This window comes from Rhincodon typus, chromosome 30 (assembly GCF_021869965.1).
Source record: "Rhincodon typus isolate 14 chromosome 30, sRhiTyp1.1, whole genome shotgun sequence".
Lineage (NCBI taxonomy): Eukaryota > Metazoa > Chordata > Chondrichthyes > Orectolobiformes > Rhincodontidae > Rhincodon > Rhincodon typus.
The window spans coordinates 36,119,237-36,139,570 of record NC_063361.1 but is presented as its reverse complement, the minus strand read 5'-3'; the positions used below and the strand labels follow the sequence as shown (position 1 = coordinate 36,139,570).

At 42.5% G+C, this 20,334-nt stretch overlaps 3 protein-coding genes across 4 annotated transcripts in view; all 3 read right to left on the bottom strand.

Annotated features, from left to right (window-relative positions):
* LOC109926648 (cytosolic 5'-nucleotidase 3-like) overlaps window positions 1–10,176 on the bottom strand; it is a 60,500-nt gene extending 50,324 nt beyond the window's left edge. The window contains exons 1-2 of the mRNA XM_048614579.1: window positions 10,068–10,176; window positions 2,390–2,418 (exon numbers count right to left, since the gene is read on the bottom strand). Of these exons, the coding sequence (XP_048470536.1) occupies window positions 2,390–2,418; window positions 10,068–10,092 (54 nt within the window). The 5' untranslated portion in view covers window positions 10,093–10,176. The remainder of the gene's footprint in view (window positions 1–2,389; window positions 2,419–10,067) is intronic.
* LOC109923652 (endoplasmic reticulum protein SC65-like) overlaps window positions 1–20,334 on the bottom strand; it is a 149,748-nt gene that overhangs the window by 117,993 nt on the left and 11,421 nt on the right. The gene's annotated exons all lie outside the window — the stretch shown is intronic.
* Window positions 655–10,447, bottom strand: klhl11 (kelch-like family member 11). Of its 2 annotated transcripts, XM_048614577.1 has the most exons (3): window positions 10,068–10,447; window positions 5,816–7,418; window positions 655–2,418 (listed from the first exon to the last, which is right to left on the bottom strand). In XM_048614577.1, exons 1-2 carry the CDS (start codon window positions 10,445–10,447, stop codon window positions 5,834–5,836), a joined length of 1,965 nt encoding a protein of 654 aa, XP_048470534.1. In that variant the 3' UTR covers window positions 655–2,418; window positions 5,816–5,833. The 2 variants fall into 2 exon arrangements, with proteins under 2 accessions (XP_048470534.1, XP_020373557.1); XM_020517968.2 differs by having other exon boundaries at window positions 655–7,418.

The window sequence follows — 20,334 nt, the reverse complement described above, 5'->3', positions numbered from 1 at the left end:
TTTGCACATTCTCCCTGTGTCTGTGTGGGTTTCCTCCGGGTGCTCAGTTTTCCTCCCACAGTCCAAAGATACGGGCTAGGTGGATTGGCCATGAGAAACGCGGGGTTACAGAAATGGGGTGGGTCTGGGTGGGATGTTCTTCAGGGGGTCAGTGTGGACTCGATGGGCCAAATAGCTTGCTTTCATGGTGTAGGGATTCTAGTCTGCTATCAGCATGGCTTGTGTGTGGCTCCAGAACTACAGCAACATTGCTGAGTTTTAACTGCCCTTTGAGTTTGGTCTTGCAGTTCATCCCACTGAATTCAAGAAGGCAATTCAGTACAAGTTCTCAAAGGCAACAAGGATGAGCATGAAAAGCTGGTCTTACCAGCAACTTCCAAAAGGATCATCACAATTAAGGAGAGGATTGAGAGTTGGGGGAAATAGCGGTCCCATTGTATAGATCTTGCAACTCTGTATAAACGTGTGTGTTTCACACTCTTGTTCTTGCACAAACATGGCCCAACTTGCAACAAGTTGATAATCTGACCTATATTAATCATATTGCAGCTACGATGGTGACTCAGATAGCTGGAATTTATTCTATTATATCAACTGTGCATACCACACTGCCAGTACCCCATCCCTATAGAAAGCAAACACACATATTTGTGGTAAACTTAAACTCTTCTTTTATTAACAAGCTACTGTATTATATTTTAGAAAAACAAGAGTGGGTGAGTATCACATTGCTACACATGCATACACACATTACACCAAATTAAGTCCTGACAACCTTGCTGGTTAGTATTCCAACTGATGTCAGGCAGGCAAATGCATACTCTGCTATCACCATCTCCTCTTCAATGCAAGTCACAATCACACTATGCCCAGCTAGCTGCACAAGTGCAATCAAAGTGTTGGGGGAAAACAAATCCTATTTATTTAGGCAAAACTTTTTTTTTAAAAAAAAGGCAACAGGAACAATACTGATGGTAAAGTGGAATGGACTTATGCCCGAATACTAGACAGCACACTGCTCTTCGTTCAAACTACAACATGCGTCAGAATTCAAACTCTTTCCTTACCTCAGTCTTCTCTCACTACAAAACACTCCTTATCCTTAGGGAGAGGGAGAAAAAATCCTAGACAGCTTGCTCATTCATAAACACATACACAAACATAGGTAGTGATATCAGAGCTGCTTGAAATTATGTGCATCTTGGCTCATTCTCGAACACGTTTTTGACAAATGATGGGGGTTAAATAAGCAAGAAAGGGTTGAGTAACAAAAACCATTTTTAAGAAAGTACAGATCTGCAAAGGAAAAAGAAAATCAATAAACTAATGAAAGAAATTGGTTTCTGCTGGAGATTGCAGTCAGCCAAACATAACTGGTAGCCATCACACTGTCCCCTCTCCCAGCATACATACTAAGTACTGGCTCTGGTAATTGTGCACTTCAGAACAGCAAAATGGGAAATACTAGCAGCATGCATATCCATATTAAGTATTTTGTTGCTTATTAATAAATTTAAAAGCACATTAAACAAAAACTGTCCAGAGAGGCAGCCCATAGAGCACCAAATTATGTCATTGTTAAAATATCCAAAGATTCAATAGTAATATGCATATTAACGGGGGTAAATTATTTAGGAATTTAAAAAGGGTCATTCTAATATTCTCACTAGCTCAGGCCAGGTTCAGTACATCTCATTATTTTGTGTGTGAGAAGAGTGGATCTACCCCTGCTGGGTTAACTTGCACACAAGATCACAGGAATGTACAAAATACCAAATACCAAGAGTGTTCACAATTTGGTGCCATTAGCATACTTTATTGATGTTAACCATCAAAGACATTGGAGGAGCATCTGGAGCGTACCTAGAGTTGCATCAAATCAGCACAGCTAACAATTTATGCAATGCTCACTCCTAATAAGGTGATACCCAAGGTTTCCAACACCAAAGGGCATTAAAATCAAGGACAGCATGGTTTTGATCACCAATGAACTGGCCTTTCAACTGATGCTTGTTATTGGGATCTTGCAGTATACTCCATGACAGCACCTTTTCAACAAAACAATTAAAATTCTTTCCAAATTTGAACATGAAATGCTTTGAGGCATTTCTGAGATGTGAAAGACATTAAAAATCAAGATTTTTTTCAAATCTATGTCACAATACAATGTGAGTGTAATAAATGGCAAAGGCCACCACACTGGACTGTTTGCAGGCAGCGAAGTTTCATGCTGAAGGTCACACCTGAGGAAAACATATTCTTACTACAGCTTGAACTTCATTTGGGATTATAAAGTGAGGTACATCACAACATGTCCATTGTGTTTAGTGCCCCATGCTTAATCAGGCAAAACACCTCTCCTGTTAAACCATGCAGATGTATCACTTACCGTTGCTTGTGACACTGCATGTATTGAATCTAAAAATAAAACATCTGATTAGCACAGAGAATTTCAGTAAAACAATGATACCACAGCCTCATACCACACAAAACAATGATAACTGAGGTTGGGCAAATGCAGTTGGTGTCTTTCTCCTTTGCCTCACAACCTTACCTTTGCACAGCACAAGTCCGGTTGACGGAGTCAGAACATTTGACTTTAATCAGTTGTGTGGACAATGCTCTTGTATTTCTAAGGGCAGAAATTTACCATCCAACAGGCCACATTTCAGTGAGTGAAACCATCTGAATTACCCGCCCTCAACTATATCACCAGCATTACCTCTGGATGGCTTTATGTATCTGATGATATGAACGTGTTACTGCAAGAAGGAAGAGATCCAAGTTCAGGATCTCTCAAATTAAAACTGTGCATAAAACTGCCAAAGAGATCTAGGTTTTCAGTTAAGTATAAGGTATGGCACATGAATTTTTTTAATATTGTCTGTGCAATTGCTTATTGGCTGAGCAGTGTAATTACAGAACCTGTCCTTTCAAACTGATCCATAAATGTGGAGAGCATTCTATGGATACAGGCAAGCCACTAGCAGTGAAGGGCAAACAAAAATAGTTCAGATTTCCAGTATCAGACAAACCAAATATATCACAATGCTAAAGTCTAGTCTTACCCTAAAACAGGCACATGGGCTGATCATGTCTCGGGTTGTGACTACTGGAGAATACGGATGGTCCTTATTCAATTTATAATTGGAACATTGAAATACTAGCAGCATGAAACCTGGTTGCTTGGTGTCAGCCCACTTTTAGTGTTCAAACAAAAAACCAAAAAGAATTGCAGATTCTGGAAATGAGAAACAAAATCAGGAACTGCTGGAAAAACTCGGCAAGTCTGGCGACACCTGTGGACAGAAAGCAGAGTTAATGTCTCAAGTCCAGTGATCCTTCTTTAGAACACTTGTTCTGAATAAGGGTCACTAGACTCGAAACATTAACTCTGCTTTCTCTTCACAGTTGCTGTCAGACCTGCTGAGCTTTTCCAGCAAATTCTGATTTTGTTTCGCTTTCAGTGATACATTGCTACGAAAGGCCCAAGGCTCTCATTAAAAAGGATGAGTGGTGCAGCACAAAAAACCTTCAGTTTTGAAAACCAGTTGCTATGAACAAACATTACGTCATCACCAATCACATACTGCAATGAGTTTGTAACAGATTCACTTAGGAAAATAGGGAAATGAGCAAGCAGTGTGCCACCAGCAGGACGTACTCCCCTGAAACATCAGCCAGACTGGTGAAAGAATGGCCCATGTCCACAAAACAAAGGCACATTAACACTTCTTTGCCAAGTCACCTTATAAATACGTTTACAAAATACGAATTAATTCTACTTGAACCATTTACATTTAAAATAAACTGACTTCTGATACAGAAATTATGCTGGCTAGTTTAAATTTAAGACTTTCCTTCCTTTGAGGATAGTTTCACAAAAAGATTTGAAAACATATAAACTATACAGGGAAACACATCTCAGAACCCAATGGTTGTGCAAATCAGTACGTTGATACACAGCACACACACACATACAAAACACAAAGTGACAGCACCAAGTTAGAGACTGCAACTAAAGCTATACTCCATACACTGGTTCTCATTATGCCTTAGAAACTAAATGATATGATAAGGAACTATTTAAAATCCTTGTATTTCAATAGCTTCTAGATGATTAACTACAGTAACTGTTCAGAGCAAGGTACTTAAAAAGGGTGCACATCAGTTGGTCGGACAGGCAGTTTCTCCTCGTCCATCATACAGAGCAAGGAAAAGCATGGAGAATAAAGTTTCATCTTCAACAGCTCATGAGTTCAGATGTCTGCACAGAGTTTTGATCAGTTAGAAAAGGATACAAGAGCTGAATGAAATGTAACACACGAATACTACTGAATCCTAAATAATATATATATAAACTGATTGGACCATAACTCAAAACTGTGATGCACTGTAGGAAGTAACGAGAAACAGAAAAGACACAAGGGTCCATAAATAATCATTCATGGGCAATCACTCAGGTAGCCTGTCCAAGCAAAAACTATTTGAGTGTAATTCTGCTAGGCCCTTTAATAGAAAGCCAAGCTCGTTCCTGTACAGCCCAATTTGTAAACCAAAAATGAGGTGTAATCAAACCCCAGAAAGCCAGGTAGCAGATTCCTGGAGCAGTGAATCAGTAGTGACTGATCTGTCGCACACAAATAAAAAGCACAGCTTGACATAACGGTAAGTACTTTTAAATGGTTGTTTAAAATGGAAATTACCTCTAGGAGGTTTAATGGTAATGTAGTATGAAAGCATGGTGCTCACTATGTGCATCAAATTAACAAACATCAGTTTAAAGTGCTTTCTGCGACAACCAAAGTGCTTAGGGAATCCTATGCTGGTTGGTACCTAGCTTAAGTTTTCCAATTATTGAGCATTCTGTTTAATAGGTCATGATTGGAAAATTCGGGGCAAATTGTCAGTTCTGCTATTTGAATTAAGTTTAGTCCAGCAAATTTTCTCTTACTGTTCCCCATGCAAGTTTTAGGTTCCTCCATGGATTGGTGCTATGTGCTCCCAGGCATCATGCACTAGACTGGCCCCCTAGTCCTCTATAATTGTAGTTTTTGACCAAAACAGATATAAGCTGTTGCAACCACAGAGGAGTTAACAGTAATGGGGATGTCCACATGATCAAGTGGCACCTGGAAATTAATATGGCTCAACAGAACAACTTCCCTCCCATTCCCTAACAAAGACATTTGATTATTTTTGCAAACTTAAGTAAATATCAGGTTAAAGGAATAAGTAGTAAAATTTGGTCCCAACAAGGGATGGAGGAGAAATTAAAAAAAAAGGAAGGTTACATATACAATAAGACAAGACATTATTTTGAAATACATGGTACTCAATCCACCACTTGGCTGGGGACTGAGTGTGACGTAAAAGAGGCAACATCTCTGAAAGAGAAATCCAGGAACTTGGATGCAGTGCACCAGCCTGCAAATGGTTTAACTCCATAGCTCTCAGAACATTTCTCTTGTTGCACAGTATCACCCAGAGATAGATGGTTGGAGAAAGAAAGTGAGATCATGCAAAAGAAAAATGTAACAAGCTCAAGTTTCATTTGATGACTGAGTCTACCCGTTTGGGTGCGACACCAAAGCTTATTTCCATTATTGATCAGTGGAGTGTGAAGATTATGATCTGCCCTAGTAAATTGGTTCCACTTTCAACTGCATTACAATTTGTATTGTTATAGCAGATTAATTTTTGGAGGGCCAGGATTTCTAGTAAGCACTGTCCTCCAAATTATATTTAGTTGTGGAGTTGGACTTGGAATGTTCATTGGGAGGAGGTTTGAGAGGGTTCCTCAGCCAACCCTCACCTCCAGAAGTGCTTCTGGTTAACATTCGACTTGAGGTTGCAGCTGCCGCCTGAGGCTTAGCGATCGTCGATGTAACTGCTGCATCTGCTGCAGCCGCTCTCGCTGTCTGGCTAGGTTCTGTGGCATTGGGTATCTCTGAACTCCATACAGGTACCTGTAAGGTATCCTCACGTGGCAAGCAGTTGCCCGGCATCGTGGTTGGGGCATGGGAGGCAGCAGCATCCAGCGTTTCCTCTCTGAGCAATAACGGTACGCCTCCTTCCGATACTGTTTGTCCATGTCATCACTGTTCTTCCAGCCGCCAATTATGAATACATCATCACGGAAATAGCAAATCGCCGCCCCCTCAATACTCAACACTTCGGGGGGCAAGCTCTCCAAGATTTCATCAGCTGTCATGTTAGAGATTTTCTGCTTTGCTTCACTATCTGTCACAGGGTAACATTTGGGGCAGCAGGAAGCTGTGTGGTAAAAATTTGTTGTTGCAATAGCCATCTGGAAGGCACAGTAGTTATCAAGCAGTGGCAGAGATTCCACATCTTGCCACTGCCTTGTGTCAGTATCATACTTTGCATTTATAGTCTCCAATCCATCTTCGTTATCGGTGTCCACAGGGGTGCGAGCAGTGATGTACACAAAACGATCTTCCACACTGATAGCTTTAACGTCACGTAATATTTTGGGAGCTGATTCCAGGTGGTGCCATCTATCCTGATCAGGTTCATATACGTCAACATCTTTGAACCCTGGGCTAAAGTTCCCATGTCCCCCAATACTGTACAAATTCTGCTTAACTGCTGACAGCCCAAAGGAATGCTTTCTTGTGATCAGGTTGCTAACCTGCTCCCAGCTGTTTCTGTTTGGGCTGTATCTCTCCACTGTCTTTGCAAATCCAGGTTCCATGGAGCCGGCCACATACACGTGAGAATCCGTGATGGCCATAGCATGGCCGTCCAGGTGGTTGTGAATGTGGGGAAGATTCACCCATCGATCTTCATCAATGAAATACCCTACACACTCACTCAGATAATCTCCACCCTCCGACACACCACCCACTACCATGATGATGTCCATGTTCTGTCCAAAACGAGGCTGGAATGACACAACCTGGGATGCCCAGTTCTCCAGGTTGGCAGGCTGAAGATTTTCCGACCTTAATGCATGACCTTCAACTGCTTCTGAAACAAGTCTGAGGCAGCTGGCATTATCAGCCACAAGCCGCTCAGATTTGATGATTCGGGTTAGGTATGTGGGCTTCATCTGAGGCAACCGCAATAGCTGAAATAGCTCCTCAAAGTGCTTTTCCCTCTCCTCTGGATTCCGTTGCACCCACTTCACCACAGCCTCAAAAAGAACTTCCTCAGAGTCCACTGTGATTTCAGAGTCTGACAGCCAGTCCCTGACCAGGTGAAAAGGCAGTGTGTAGAACTCATCATCCTGTACCACCTTGGAGAAGTCCCTGCGGATCATGTCTGCGGCCTTCAAAGCCAGCTGGTCCAGGGAGTACATGTGGGCCAAACTGTGAACTGCCACACAGTTGGTGAGATTCAGCTTTTTCTTTAGAAACTCCCCACAGAATTCCTTCAGCTGCAGCAAGAGGAACCTGAAACAAGGAAATGGCACTTTTGGAAAATCATGTACTCTCTATTAGTGGCAGTTACATTTGAAAACTAAAATGCACTACATGTTTTACATTTTTAAATTAAAAAGTTACCACAAAAACTCCATATTGCATGAATATGAGTCAATTAACCAAAGCAGTTTCATTCCATATCTTCTGAAACAGGACCAGAAATATAACAAGAAATTAGTGCCAAGTAAACTGGACGGCTTGGAAAAGAGAGTGGTGAGTGTTGGCTACCTAATACTAAGATGTGTTTAGCTTCTGCATAGATGCTACTGTTCAATTCTGGCAGTGATTCGTTTACAGCCAGTGTGCAAAATGTAGCCTGTACAGATCTTTCCATAGCATCCAAGCTGAGGCACACACTCACTCTTTAATCCCAATTTTGGAAAAAAACAAACATCAACATTACACCACAGAATCACTTCCATCAAAAATAAAACTGCCTCAAATTTGCAGAGCAGTACAAATGTCCTATATGATGACTGATTCCTTGTCTGGTGCCTTTGATATTCCATGCTCCTCAAATGCTTCTGTCACAATATTCCTATGCACTATCCCCTCTTGCCCTAACAATTATATAACAAACCTCTCAACTCAAATAGCTTCCCAATCTACACCCACATAGGCACAGGGGTGCTCATCCTTGGTCCTGTACAGCTTAACTTTAAACAATGCTACCCAGATTAATACAGTCAACCTGAGGACATTCGGCTGTACCTCATCTGCTATTGTACTCATCCTGCAAAGTGTTTTACCATCTTCAATTGCTTGTTCTAATGAAATCCACAGAGTTAGATCACATTGTTTGGAAAAGGCATCTAGGTTATATACCAACAGTGAAGGCTAATGAAAAGACTATAATAGATGTCTCTTTGGTTTTGTAAGGAGGTATTTGGCAAAATGCCACAAAGAAGACAGTTTAACAAAACTTACTCATGAAGTAGGAAGACACAATGGATATTGCACAAGTGGTGTGAAATCGTTACATTTCAGACTGTCTCTCCATCCCACACTAGTGAATGAGTCTGGAGTTTAGAAGAATGACAGGTGATTTGATTGAAGTATACAATATCCTGAATGATCTTGACGAGGTGGATGTGAAAAGTATGTCTCCTCGCAAATGAGTACAGAACTAGTGACATCATATTAAAATTAGGGGCCACCTTTAGAACAAAAAATAAGGAACTTTTTCTGTCAGAGAGTTGTGTGACTTTGTAACTCTCCATCCTGGAAGATGGAGGTAGTAAGTTCATTGAATATTTTTAAGGTAGAACAAGATGGATTTTTGTTATGCAGGGGATCAATGGTTATCAGGGGTAGATGAAAATATGGAATTCAAAACACAAACAGATTGGCCATGATCTTAGTGACTCACAGAGCAAGCGCGACGGGTTAACTGCTCCTAGTTTATACGCTTCCCACCCCACCCCCTACCAGCCAACAGATGTCAAATGACCCCTCTTTCTGATCAATGGGTGTGAACCAACCTTTCCCCAATGGGAGTAGATTCCCAATGATTGTGGATCACCCAACCGATAGAAGTGAATTCCCTCAATAAGTTCGTCCCCCTACCAATTGGAGTGGGTGTTGCCCTTCTCTGGCCAATGGGAGTGAATGCCTCCCAAATGCACACCCCTTGGCTAATAGGTGCGGATCTACCACCCTAGGCAATGGTTGTAGATCTCCACCCTCAAGAGTGCACCAATCATTCCAATGGCAACGGGGGGTGGGGGGGAATCCCCTCATCCTGATAATTGGGTGTGGATTATCCTGTCTGATTCCTAGATGATTGAGGCAGAATCTTCCCAGCAAGGGGATGAGTGTTAACCTCCCCAGCCAAACGCAAGTGTATCCATCTCCTCAACCAGTGGGAATAGATAAACCCTCATCAAAACCCATGTCAGTTGATACGCATCACCCCTCACCCAACTAAATGGAACGGATTACTCCCTTTTCCCGGGCCAATGGGAGTGGATCACTCTGCACCCTGGGCCGATGGGAGTGGATCCCCACCACCAACAGGAGTGGATCCCCTTCCCCCACCAACAGGAGTGGATCCCCCCACTACCACCAAAGGGCGTGGACTCCCTGCCAATAGGAGTGGATCCCCCATCGCCAATGTAAGTGGATCACACCCTTGCCGCCAATGGGAGTGGACCATCCACCTTCCCCACCGCCACTGGAGGTGGATCACTCCTCTCCCCCTGCCAATGGGAGTGGATCACCACCACCGCTGCCAATGGGGGTGGATCACCCCTCCCCCATTGCCAACGGGAGTGGATTTCACCCTTGCCGCCAATGTGGGTGGATCACCACTTCCCCTACTGCCAACATGGGTAGATCACCCCCATCGCCATTATCAATGGAAGTGGATCCCCTGTTCCCTTCACGAGTGGATCACCACCTTCCCCACCAAGTGCGGATCACCCACTCCCCCACCACCGCCAACGGGCGTTGATTTCCCCCCACTGCCAATGGGAGTGGACCACACTCTCCCCGCCACGACTAATGGGAGTGGGTCACTCTTCCCCCTTCGGCCAATGGAAGTGGATCACTCCTCTCCCGGGCCAATGGCAGTGGATCACTCCTACCACCGGACCAATTGGAGTGCAGCTCCGCCCTCACCTGTCGGCCAGCTCCAAGACCTCATGGACGGTGCCGGTGCACACGCGGATGGAGCCGGTGTACATAAACTGGAGGACGGCTTCAACGGTGTCGGGGTCAGGCCCGGGCTCCGTGCTCCACTTGCGCATCTCCACCCGCTCGGAGCGGGATTCCTCGAAGTTGCCGCCCAGCAGCGGCTCGAAGTACTCGGTGGCGGCGGCCAGCACCGAGCGGTGGGCGCGGAACTCGCGGCCTCCCACCGACAGAGTTAGGTCACAGAACAAGCCGCGCTTTCTCTGCTCGTTCTGGCGGCGCGACAGCTCCAGGCAATGGGTCCTCGACTCGAACACATCGGCCTCGCCATCGCCGTCGTCCCCTCCCGGGCCCGGGGCCGCCGCCATCACGCTGCCCAACCGCCAACGGCCCCGGACCTCCCCTCTGTACGCGTTACCGGAATCTGCGCTCCAACGTCATCAATTTTGGTGTTCTGTACCTCCGCTTATGTTAACGTCATAGGAATCTGCGTTCCTGCGTCATCACTTTTGGTACCCTGTGCTCCCGCCCTAATTCTATTAGCCTTTTCGTTTGCACAGCGTCATCGGATGCTGCGGTCTTACGTTAATCATTTTGGAGGCGTGTGGCCCCGCCCCGCCATAGCGTAATCAGACTCTGCGTCCATGTGTCAGTCATTTCCGCGCACTCTTTCCCGACCGCGCTCGAAGCTTCGTGGATCCAGTGGCAACTCCTTCAGTCAACGGGCCTCAAACTGGCTCGAACTTGGCTGGTTGCCCTTGTAGCTGAGGGGTGACACGTTGTTGAGATGTTTAAAACTGAGGGGCATAAACAGGAGAAAGTTGGTGGAGAGATCAAAGGGGGGGGCATTGCATGAAACTAAGAGGCAGGAGGTCTATAAGGGGGTGTGAGGTGACATTGGTTCACTCAGAGGGCAGTAGGAATCTGCAACTCAGTGCCTGTAAGGGAGAAACACTCGTAACATTTAAGAAATGTCAGGGCCTACAAAGCTATGCGCCAAGTGCTGGAAAATGGAATCAGAATAGTTAGCTGGTTAGTTTTGTCCAGCATGGACTCAATGGGCTGAAGGGCCTTTTTTTGTGTAGAAGACTTCTCTGACTAACGCCCATTTAACCTTTTGATAAGACACTATTTAGACGTTAGCTAGAGTGTTATGACCAGTTCTAGATGCCATACTTTGTTAATGATGTGAAGGCATTCGAGAGAGTGGAGAAGATATTTGCAAGTAAAACTGAAATACTGGAAATCTGAAACAAACACAAAGTCCTGGAGCGACACAGCAAGCCTGGCAGCATCTGCAGAGAGAAACGGGTCATGCCGACTCATGGCTGCTGCCGCAGAGGTGAGTTTGGGTCCAGTACAAGACCCAGTGGCAGCGGCTGCATCGGTGAGGTGGGCCTGAAGGACTCATAGCAGCGGTGGAGACGAGCTTGAGACGATGTGGTATCTGGTGGCATTGGTGGTGTCTGCATTGGCAAAATCCAGCGAGGGCAACAGTGGAGGTGAGATGAAGAGGACTCGTGCCTGGCTACTGGGTCCATGGTCCATGACAGAACACTCAACAAGAAAGACTATAAAGTTGAACACTGTATTTTTCTGCCTTTATATTCAGGTTTATTTTTGTGTCTTTAAGATGACACTATACAACACTTTTCACTATATTTTGTAACAAAAAACACATGACAACAAATAAAATCAAATCAACATTAACGTTTTAAGTCCAGTATGACTTGATGGAATTATTTCGCATGCAGAGGGAAGCCATGCGGCTCATCATACCTGCACTGGTTCTGTTATCTAGTGCCAGTCTCCAGCCTTTTCCCTAAATCCCATCATTACAGTTCAAAAACCAAATCGAAAGCCATCTTGAAAGGCTCAGTTGAACCTGCCTCCTTCACGTTTCCCAGTAATGCTTCTTCAGAACCTGATTTCGGACAATGGTTACAGGGATTAGGTACAAGTTACGAGGATAGATTGGAGAATTGTAGGAAAAGAAATAGTCAGCCATGGATGTCTAAGGAAATAAAGCAAAGTATCAGATTTTTAAAAAACACATACGAAAAAGCAAAGAGTAGTGGGAAACTAGTAGCCTGGGAAATCTTTAAAGGCCAACAGAAAGCCAAAAAAAAAAAGTTATAAAGAAAAGTAAGTTAGATTATGAGCGTAAACTGGCTCAAAATATAAAAACAGGCAGCAAAAGTTTCTATAAATATGTAAATCATAAAAGTGTGGCGAAGGTAAACACTGGTCATTTAGAGAATGAGAAGGCCAATTTAATAACTGGGAATGAGGAAATAGCTGAGGCATTAAACAGTTATTTTGTGTCGGTCTTCACAGTGGAAGACACAAATAAGATGCCAAAAACTGATGGCAAGAAGATTATAGCAGGTGAGGACCTAGAAACGATCATTATCACAACGGGGCTAAAGGTAGACAAGTCTCCTGGCCCTGATCAAATGCATCCTAGGGTACTAAAAGAGGTGATGGGGAAATAGCAAATGCACTGGTAATTATGTACCAAAATTCACTGGACTCTGGGGTGGTTCCCGCAGATTGGCTGTTTTCCAATGTGATGCCACTGTTTAAAAAAGGAAGTAGACAAATAGCAGGTAACTATAGGCCAGTTAGCTTAACTTTGGTAGCGGGGAAAATGCTTGAATCTATCATTAAGGAAGAAATAGCAAGACATCTGGATATAAATTCTCCCATTGGGAAGACCCAGCATGGATTCATGAAGGGTAGGTCATGTTTAACTAATTTGGTGGAATTCTTTGAGGACATTACTTGCATGGTGGACAATGGGGAACCTGTGGATGTAGTGTATCTGGATTTCCAGAAGGCATTTGACATGCCACACCAAAGGTTGATACACAAGATAAAGTTGCACGGTATTACAGGTAATGTATTGGCATGGATAGAGGATTGGTTGACTAGTAGAAAGCAAAGACTAGGGGTAAATGGGTGTTTTCTGGTTGGCGGTCAGTGGCTAGTGTTGTGCCTCAGGGATCAGTGTTGGGACCACAATTGTTTACAATTCACATAGATGATTTGGAGTTGGGGACTAAATGTGGTGTGTCAAAATTTGCAGATGACACTAAGTTGAGTGGTAGAGCAAAATGTGCAGAAGACACTGAAAGTCTACAGAGGGATATTGATAGTCTAAGTGAGGGGGCAAAGGTCTGGCAGATGGAGTACAATGTTGATAAGTGTGAGGTCATCCATTTTGGTAGGAATAACACCAAAATGGACTATGTTTTAAATGGTAAAAAATTGCAGCACACTGCTGTGCAGAGGGACTTAGGTGTCCTTGTGCATGAATCGCTAAAAGTAGGATTGCAGGTGCAGCAGGTAATTAAAAAGGCAAATGGAATTTTGTCTGTCATTGCTAGAGGGATGGAGTTTAAAAACAGGGAGGCTATGCTGCAGCTGTATAGGGTCCTGGAGAGGCCACACCTGGAGTACTGTGTGCAGTTTTGGTCTCCTTACTTAAGAAGGGATATACTAGCACTGGAGGGGGTGCAGAGGAGATTCACTCAGTTGATTCCAGAGTTGAGATGTTTGGATTATGAAGAGAGACTGAGTAGGCTGGGATTATACTCACTGGCATTCAGAAGAATAAGGGGAGATCTTATAGAAACATATAAGATTATGAAGGGAATAGATAAGGTGGAGGCAGGGAGGTTGTTTCCACTAGCAGGGGAAACTAGGACTAGGGGGCATAGCCTCAAAATAAAGAGAAGCAGATGTAGGACTGAGGTCAGGAGGAACTTCTTCACCCAAAGGGTTGTGAATCTGTGGAATTCCCTGCCCAGTGAAGCGGTTGAAGCTACCTCGCTGAACGTGTTTAAGGCAAGGCTAGATAAATTTTTGAACAGTAAAGGATTTAAGGGTTATGGGTAAGTGGAGCTGAGCCTCGAGGGGCCGGATGGCCTACTCCTGCTCCTAGTTCTTATGTTTTTATGTTCTTAAACTCTTGCCTTGTTTTCCACACCAGTGACTGCATTTTAAAACGTAGAAGGGAGAACAAGTGCATGGATATTGGAATTGAAAAGAATTTGCACTTACATGCATCTTTGAGCGCACCTTTTTACTCTTTATTCTAGTTTATTACAATGCTGCTAACAATGCAGTGTCCTTTTACAGTGGCGAGACAACATACACTGGATGACCACTTTGTGGAACATCTCCATTCTGTTCTACTGAGACGGAAGCTGAACCAAGAATCCCAAGGCTTCTGCCGCTGGCACTAGATCAGTGATTGACACTACTATCATAGACAGGAGAGGAGAAAGAAATTTAAACTTCCAAATCTCTTTCCTTACTTGCCACAGTGTTGCTGTTTTGGAAATATAGATGTTTATTTGTAAGTTCCCTTTAACGTGTGATCAATTTAAAGAACGTGCAGCAGACTTTCAGGGGTTTAAGATAAAAATGATTATTCTCACACCCAGAGTCACACGTCACACGTCACACACCACACACCCAAAACAGATATAAGTTAAAGAAAATAGTACATTGGTTTAACACTAGTACAAAAGGCGTTAAACCACTTCTACATGTTAAAATAGTTAGCTATTCAAGTGTTTGACTTTTTGTGGGCTCAGAAGAGAAAAAGTCATCCATTTGTATCCTAACATATTTAAAAAAAGTCTGATAATCAGACTGTTCTGGAGTCCTATAATGAAATGAATATTAAGCAGGTCGGCAAACTGCACAATTGAGACTTTGTAGAAGGTTGTCATATTTCTGTATAGATACACTTGGAGTTTGGAATCAGACCAGGGGGTTTGTAAAGGCCTTTACAGCATCCTTGCTCTTAAAAGGCAAACATGGCAGTGTCTTCATATTCTGGCAGTCTACCTAATTCTTTTCTGGTTTTTGAGAAAAATGACTAGAGTATCAGAAGCAAGGAATCCAGAACAGTCTGATTATCAGACTTTTTTTTAAAATATATATTAGGATACAAATGGATGACTTTCTCTTCTGAGCCCACAAAAAGTCAAACACTTGAATAACTAACTATTTTAACATGTAGAAGTGGGCATCACTGGCTGGTCAGCATTTATTGTCCATTCCAATTTGCCCTTGAGAATGTGATGAGCTGTCTTCTTCAACCGCTGCAGTCCATCTGCTGTGGGTTGACTCACAATGCCATTAAGGAGAGAATTCCAGGATTTTGACCCAGCGACAATGAAGGAATAGTGATATGTCTGAAAGACAGAATGGTGAATAGCTCAGAGGAGAATTGAAGGTGGCAGTATTTCCATGTATCTGCTGCCCATGTCCTTCTAGATAGGAGGCGCTGTTTGAGGAACTTTAGTGAATTTCTGCAGTGAAGCTTGTAGATGACATACATCGTTTGCTACTGAGTGTCGGTGGAAGGAGTGAATGCTTGTGGATATAGTGCCAATCAAGCAGGTTGCTTTGTCCTGGATGGTATCAAGCTTCTTGTTGGAGCTGCACTCATCCAGGCAAGTGGGGAGTATTCTATCATGCTCCTCACTTGTGCTTTGTAAATGGTGAATAGCCTATGGGGGATCATGTAGCCATTGTATTCGTGTGGTGAGTCCAGTTGACTTTCTGCTCAATGATAACACCCAGGATGTGAGGGATTCAGTGATGGTAACAATATTGAATGTCAAGGGTCAGTAGTTAGACTGTCGCTTAGTGGTGATGGTTGGCATTTGCATAGCACAAACATTCTTGCTATTTGTCAGCTCAAGCCTGGATATTGTCTAGATCGTGTAGTATTTGAACATAGACTGCTTCAGTATCTGAGTTGTCGAAATAGTGCTGAACATTATGCAATCATCAGTGTCCATCACATGATCTGTCATGTTTCTATCACCTATTAAAAGTCTACTGCTCACGAGAAGGGCCTAAAGCTAAAAGGCCATTGGTATTCAACAGGAGTGTTTCCTATTTCAGTGGTTAAACAATCTAAGCTTTTGTGAAGGATTGATCTTACGTAAAATCAATCAACCTCTAGATGACTCAAGTTGTGGTTAAATCAGACTATAGTGAATATAAATCCCTCAGATAACATTGAGTTTGATGTGAACCTTCAGAATATCAACTAGAATGTTAATTCTTGTTTTTCTCTCAAAAAAATGCTGCAATGATGTTTCTTCAGAACTTCATTTTCATAACATTCATCTTGGTTTGTTCATTTCAAAGGGAGGACTCCACCAAAGTGATTAAATTAGAACACTCTAGAAGGCAGACAGTTTGCAGAAGGACACCTGATACTTGACAACAATCTATGAATGTTTGTTTTAAGGTTAAAGTGACAATTCCAGAAGCTTTCCCAGCACAACAGTCCTTGTTCCATCTAATGATTTGACATTTCATCACTGGGTATATCACCACTAAAAAGGACGCAGCTTTTCGTGTTTACACTTTACAAAATGTTGAAGCAGCTTTATCCTTAAAGTTGCTATAAGGACAAATGTCCAAGAACAGCGAGGAAAAAAATACACCTGAAGCTACAGATTTGCTGCATATTTAGTAAAAATGTATGATGGATTAAAACTATGACCACCTCAAGTGTAGTCAATGCAAAAATAAGTTCATTGTGGGATGAGTCAAATGCCTCTGGGCAGTAATTGATAATTTAACCAAATAAGTGCGCATTATAGATTTGAAGCTGTTCAAAGCAGCCTCAACAATTTACTAACTCAGGACATACTCACCATTTAAGAATGTCTTTTGCTGTCAGCAATAGGAACATCACGGGAACTGAATAATCAAGGATATTTGTCACTTAGGAAATGATAGGTAAAGGGAAAAGGAGACTGGGCAACTTTCTTAACAAGGGACAAGAATTAATACATTAGTAAGAGAGAATAATCTTGTACCTTTAATCGGAGTGTGTCAGTTTGGGTACAGCTAAGAATCAGCAAGGGGCAGCAACATTGATGGGATTTATTTAGTTCCACTGTTAGGTGACTCTAATATTGGACAAAGGAGAAATTAGAAAATTATAAAGTGCATGTAACATGGGCAATATATAGACTGGACAAATCCAGTGGTTCAAGGCAGCTCACCACCATCTTCTCAAGGACAATTAGGTGTAGGCAATAATTGCTGACCCAGCCATTAATACTCTCACATCCTGAATAAAACGAAACTTGAGCTACATCTGGGCCGATCCAAAGGTTGCCTTTAGAATTTTTAATTAACTCAAAAAGGTGCCACTCCCTCAATATGTACCCCACTCCTTCAAAAAGCAACAGAATCTGGTGCTGCTAGAACGTACATCACAGTCCCACTTGTTCTTCAGTTTGCAAAAACACTCCTGGTACTTTTACCAAAACAGCAGTTTGACTTGCACGTTCCAGTTTATAAACCTAGAGGGAAAAAGTGCGGTCCTTTGCATGCTATACAAGACACAGGTTAGGCCACAGCTGGAGTTGTGTTCAGTTCTAGTCACCTTTTTCTAGACAGTACAAAGAAAACTTGCAGGAATGTTGGCACAGCTCAAGAATTACAGGCATAAAGGAAAGATTGGACAGGCTAGAGTTATATTTCTTAGAACAGAGGCAGCTGAGGGGTGACTTTATTAAGGTATAGAAAATAATGAGTGTTTGGATAGAGTGGACAAGCAAAACTTGCTTCCCAAGCAGAGGAACACAAATTCAAGGTCATGAGTAGAAAGACTAGATATTTTCCACCTAGAGGGTGGTGGGTGTCTGGAATCTGCTGCCCAGTTTTGTTGTCAAGGCAGAAGCCATCTACTCATTTGGAAGGAACTTGATCTAAATCTGAAGCGTTGTAAAGGGTGCGACTCAACAGATGTGGCTTCAATGTTTCCTGGCTTTGGTTTAGGGAGGGCGTGTTTGTCTAAAACTAGGAGACAGTCAGAATAATGAACAAGTTGTTTCAGGCTGAGATGAGGAGAACCATCTTCGCTTAGCAAGTGGTGAATCACTGGAACTTTGTGTCACAGGCTGGTGGGGGCTCAGTCACTGTGCAAGTTCAAAATACAAACCGGTAGATTTCTAAATGCAAATGACAATCAAGGAACGTGCAGGAAAGTGACATTGAGCTAGATGATCAGCTACAATCTAATTAAATGCTGGGCTCGATGGCCTGAATCGACTTTCTGATCTGATGTTCCTTAGGAAGGAGTGAAGAGAGCAGCAGTAAAAAAGAGAAGCAGAATGAAATCAGCTCCCTATGTCAGACTCCCAGCAACATATGATATGAAAAGTTCACCTAATGAACAAGAACAATATTCAATACAAATCCCTTTGTTAATAATGAAGCACTGGTAGATAACTGCCAGTGTTTCACGTATGTGTCTTCATAGTCCTGTTGATGCACCCTTTTGAGCCTCCTATAACCTTTAAATTCACATTGCCCCCACTCTCAGATATATGAAATATCTGATGATTCATCATGGATAAATCAGAACATGTAACAGCACCATCCTTTCCAAATCATTAGAGTCACAGAGTCAGAGACATACAGCACAGAAACAAACTCCTCGGTCCAATTTGTCCATGCCAACCAGGTTTCCCAAACTAAATTAGTCCCATTTGCCTGTATTTGGCCCAAATCCCTCTAAACCTTTCCTATTCATGTACCTGTCCAAATATCTTTTAAATGTTGCAACTGTACCTGCTTCTAGCACTTCCTCTAGCAGTGCATTCCACATATGCACCACCCTCTGAAAAAACTACCCCTCAGGTCCCTTCTAAATGATTCCCCTCTCACCATAAACTTATGCCCTCTAGTTTTGAAACTCCTCTAATTCAAAATGGGCAACAAGCAGCCTTTGAGAAATAAGCACAAACAGTTGACTGAGTTTTAAGGCTGTTTGATGAGGATTTGGGAACACAAAGCCTACTGGGTGAACAATTATGTTAAAAAGAGAATTTTCACTGAATGCAAAAACTCCGGACGTGACAAAACCAGCCAATGTGTACGTGATCACAAACCTTCTCCCAAATATTTATGGAAAACATGGAGCTACATGGTGCTATTGCAAGTAACAGGCATGACAGACTGAATATTTCATTTGCAAAATGATTGATATATATTACAGCATATTGAAGCATTACCCATGCCACTCAAAAGTAAACAAAAAATGACATCAGTCATTGCCATTACATCTCCAGCCTCTGTCAAATGGGAGTAGAGACCAATGCCTAATCACGGTCTCAGGACCTGGACATGCTTGGAGCTGAATTCACTTTTCGGGTACAATTTCTCTCAGTTCTTTTGAGTTCAGCTTCAGGTAAATCATAATCTGTTAATTAGCCAGTGAAATGGTTTAGGATGTGTTGGGTGAAGATACTTTTTTGGGACACTTGATGACATTTCAACCTATCGTCCGTCGATAATGTCAACAGGCACAGCCAAGAGCCCAGAATGCTGCTCCATAGAAAATCAACCGAGTCTCATTCCAGAATTAGTATCTCTTAAAGGTCTACAGGCAGCTTTGAGGAAGGATCAATCTCAACTCTCCCAGATCAAGAATCTGACCATCCTTGATTCAAATTCTGTTATAACTCCGAAAGAGAAAACACAGACAACAAAATACCCAATAAATTACATACTTTAATTTATACTAAGATACCAGATAGACTTTGTGATTATAGGTTCAGGCTTGGGTACCTTGACAATGCAGAAAACACAGTCAAACAGTGCATATGGTTACAGCTTACTTTTGAAGGCTGAATTTCTAATGATTAAGGACCCTATTTTCCCTTCCATCCCTCAACAGGATGTCACATCTCATTCCCAATCTCCTAATTTTAAAATTAAAATTCTGAAACCACACACAGCAAAGATTTAGCACAAATGGTCCCTTAAGTTTACATCAGCACAGTTACTACATAGGACTTAGACACAGCAACATGGTTGGATGAAATGCCATTGAAGCTGTACAGCAGACCCCAGCAAGAGAAAGTAATCACCTCAGTCGGACTGACTGCATTGTTCCAATGAATGTCAAACATGCTGCCTTTGTGTAATGTACAAACCTGAGAGCCATTTGCTGATATTACGAGACAAACAGCTGCATAACGTTCCAATGTCCACTATTTCAAGTGGAGGCATTATAAACGCAAAAGGAAATGTGACACAAGCAATAGTGAACAAAGGAGCATCATACAAAGACACTGAATACTCGACTAATAGTAGCAAATTTCTAGGCTACAAAGTTAAAATCCCATTAATTTGCAAACATCAAGCTGCTTACAATAGATCACAGTCTGCAAAGTTAAGACTGATCAATCAGTGATGCAAT

Bases quoted from the DNA above. Each gene is read 5' to 3' on its own strand.
- klhl11 (XM_020517968.2), bottom strand. From the start codon at position 10,447: ATGGCGGCGGCCCCGGGCCCGGGAGGGGACGACGGCGATGGCGAGGCC. The intron at 7,419-10,067 runs GTGAGGGCGGAG...TCCTTGTTTCAG, and splicing joins GTCTTGGAGCTGGCCGACAG to GTTCCTCTTGCTGCAGCTGA.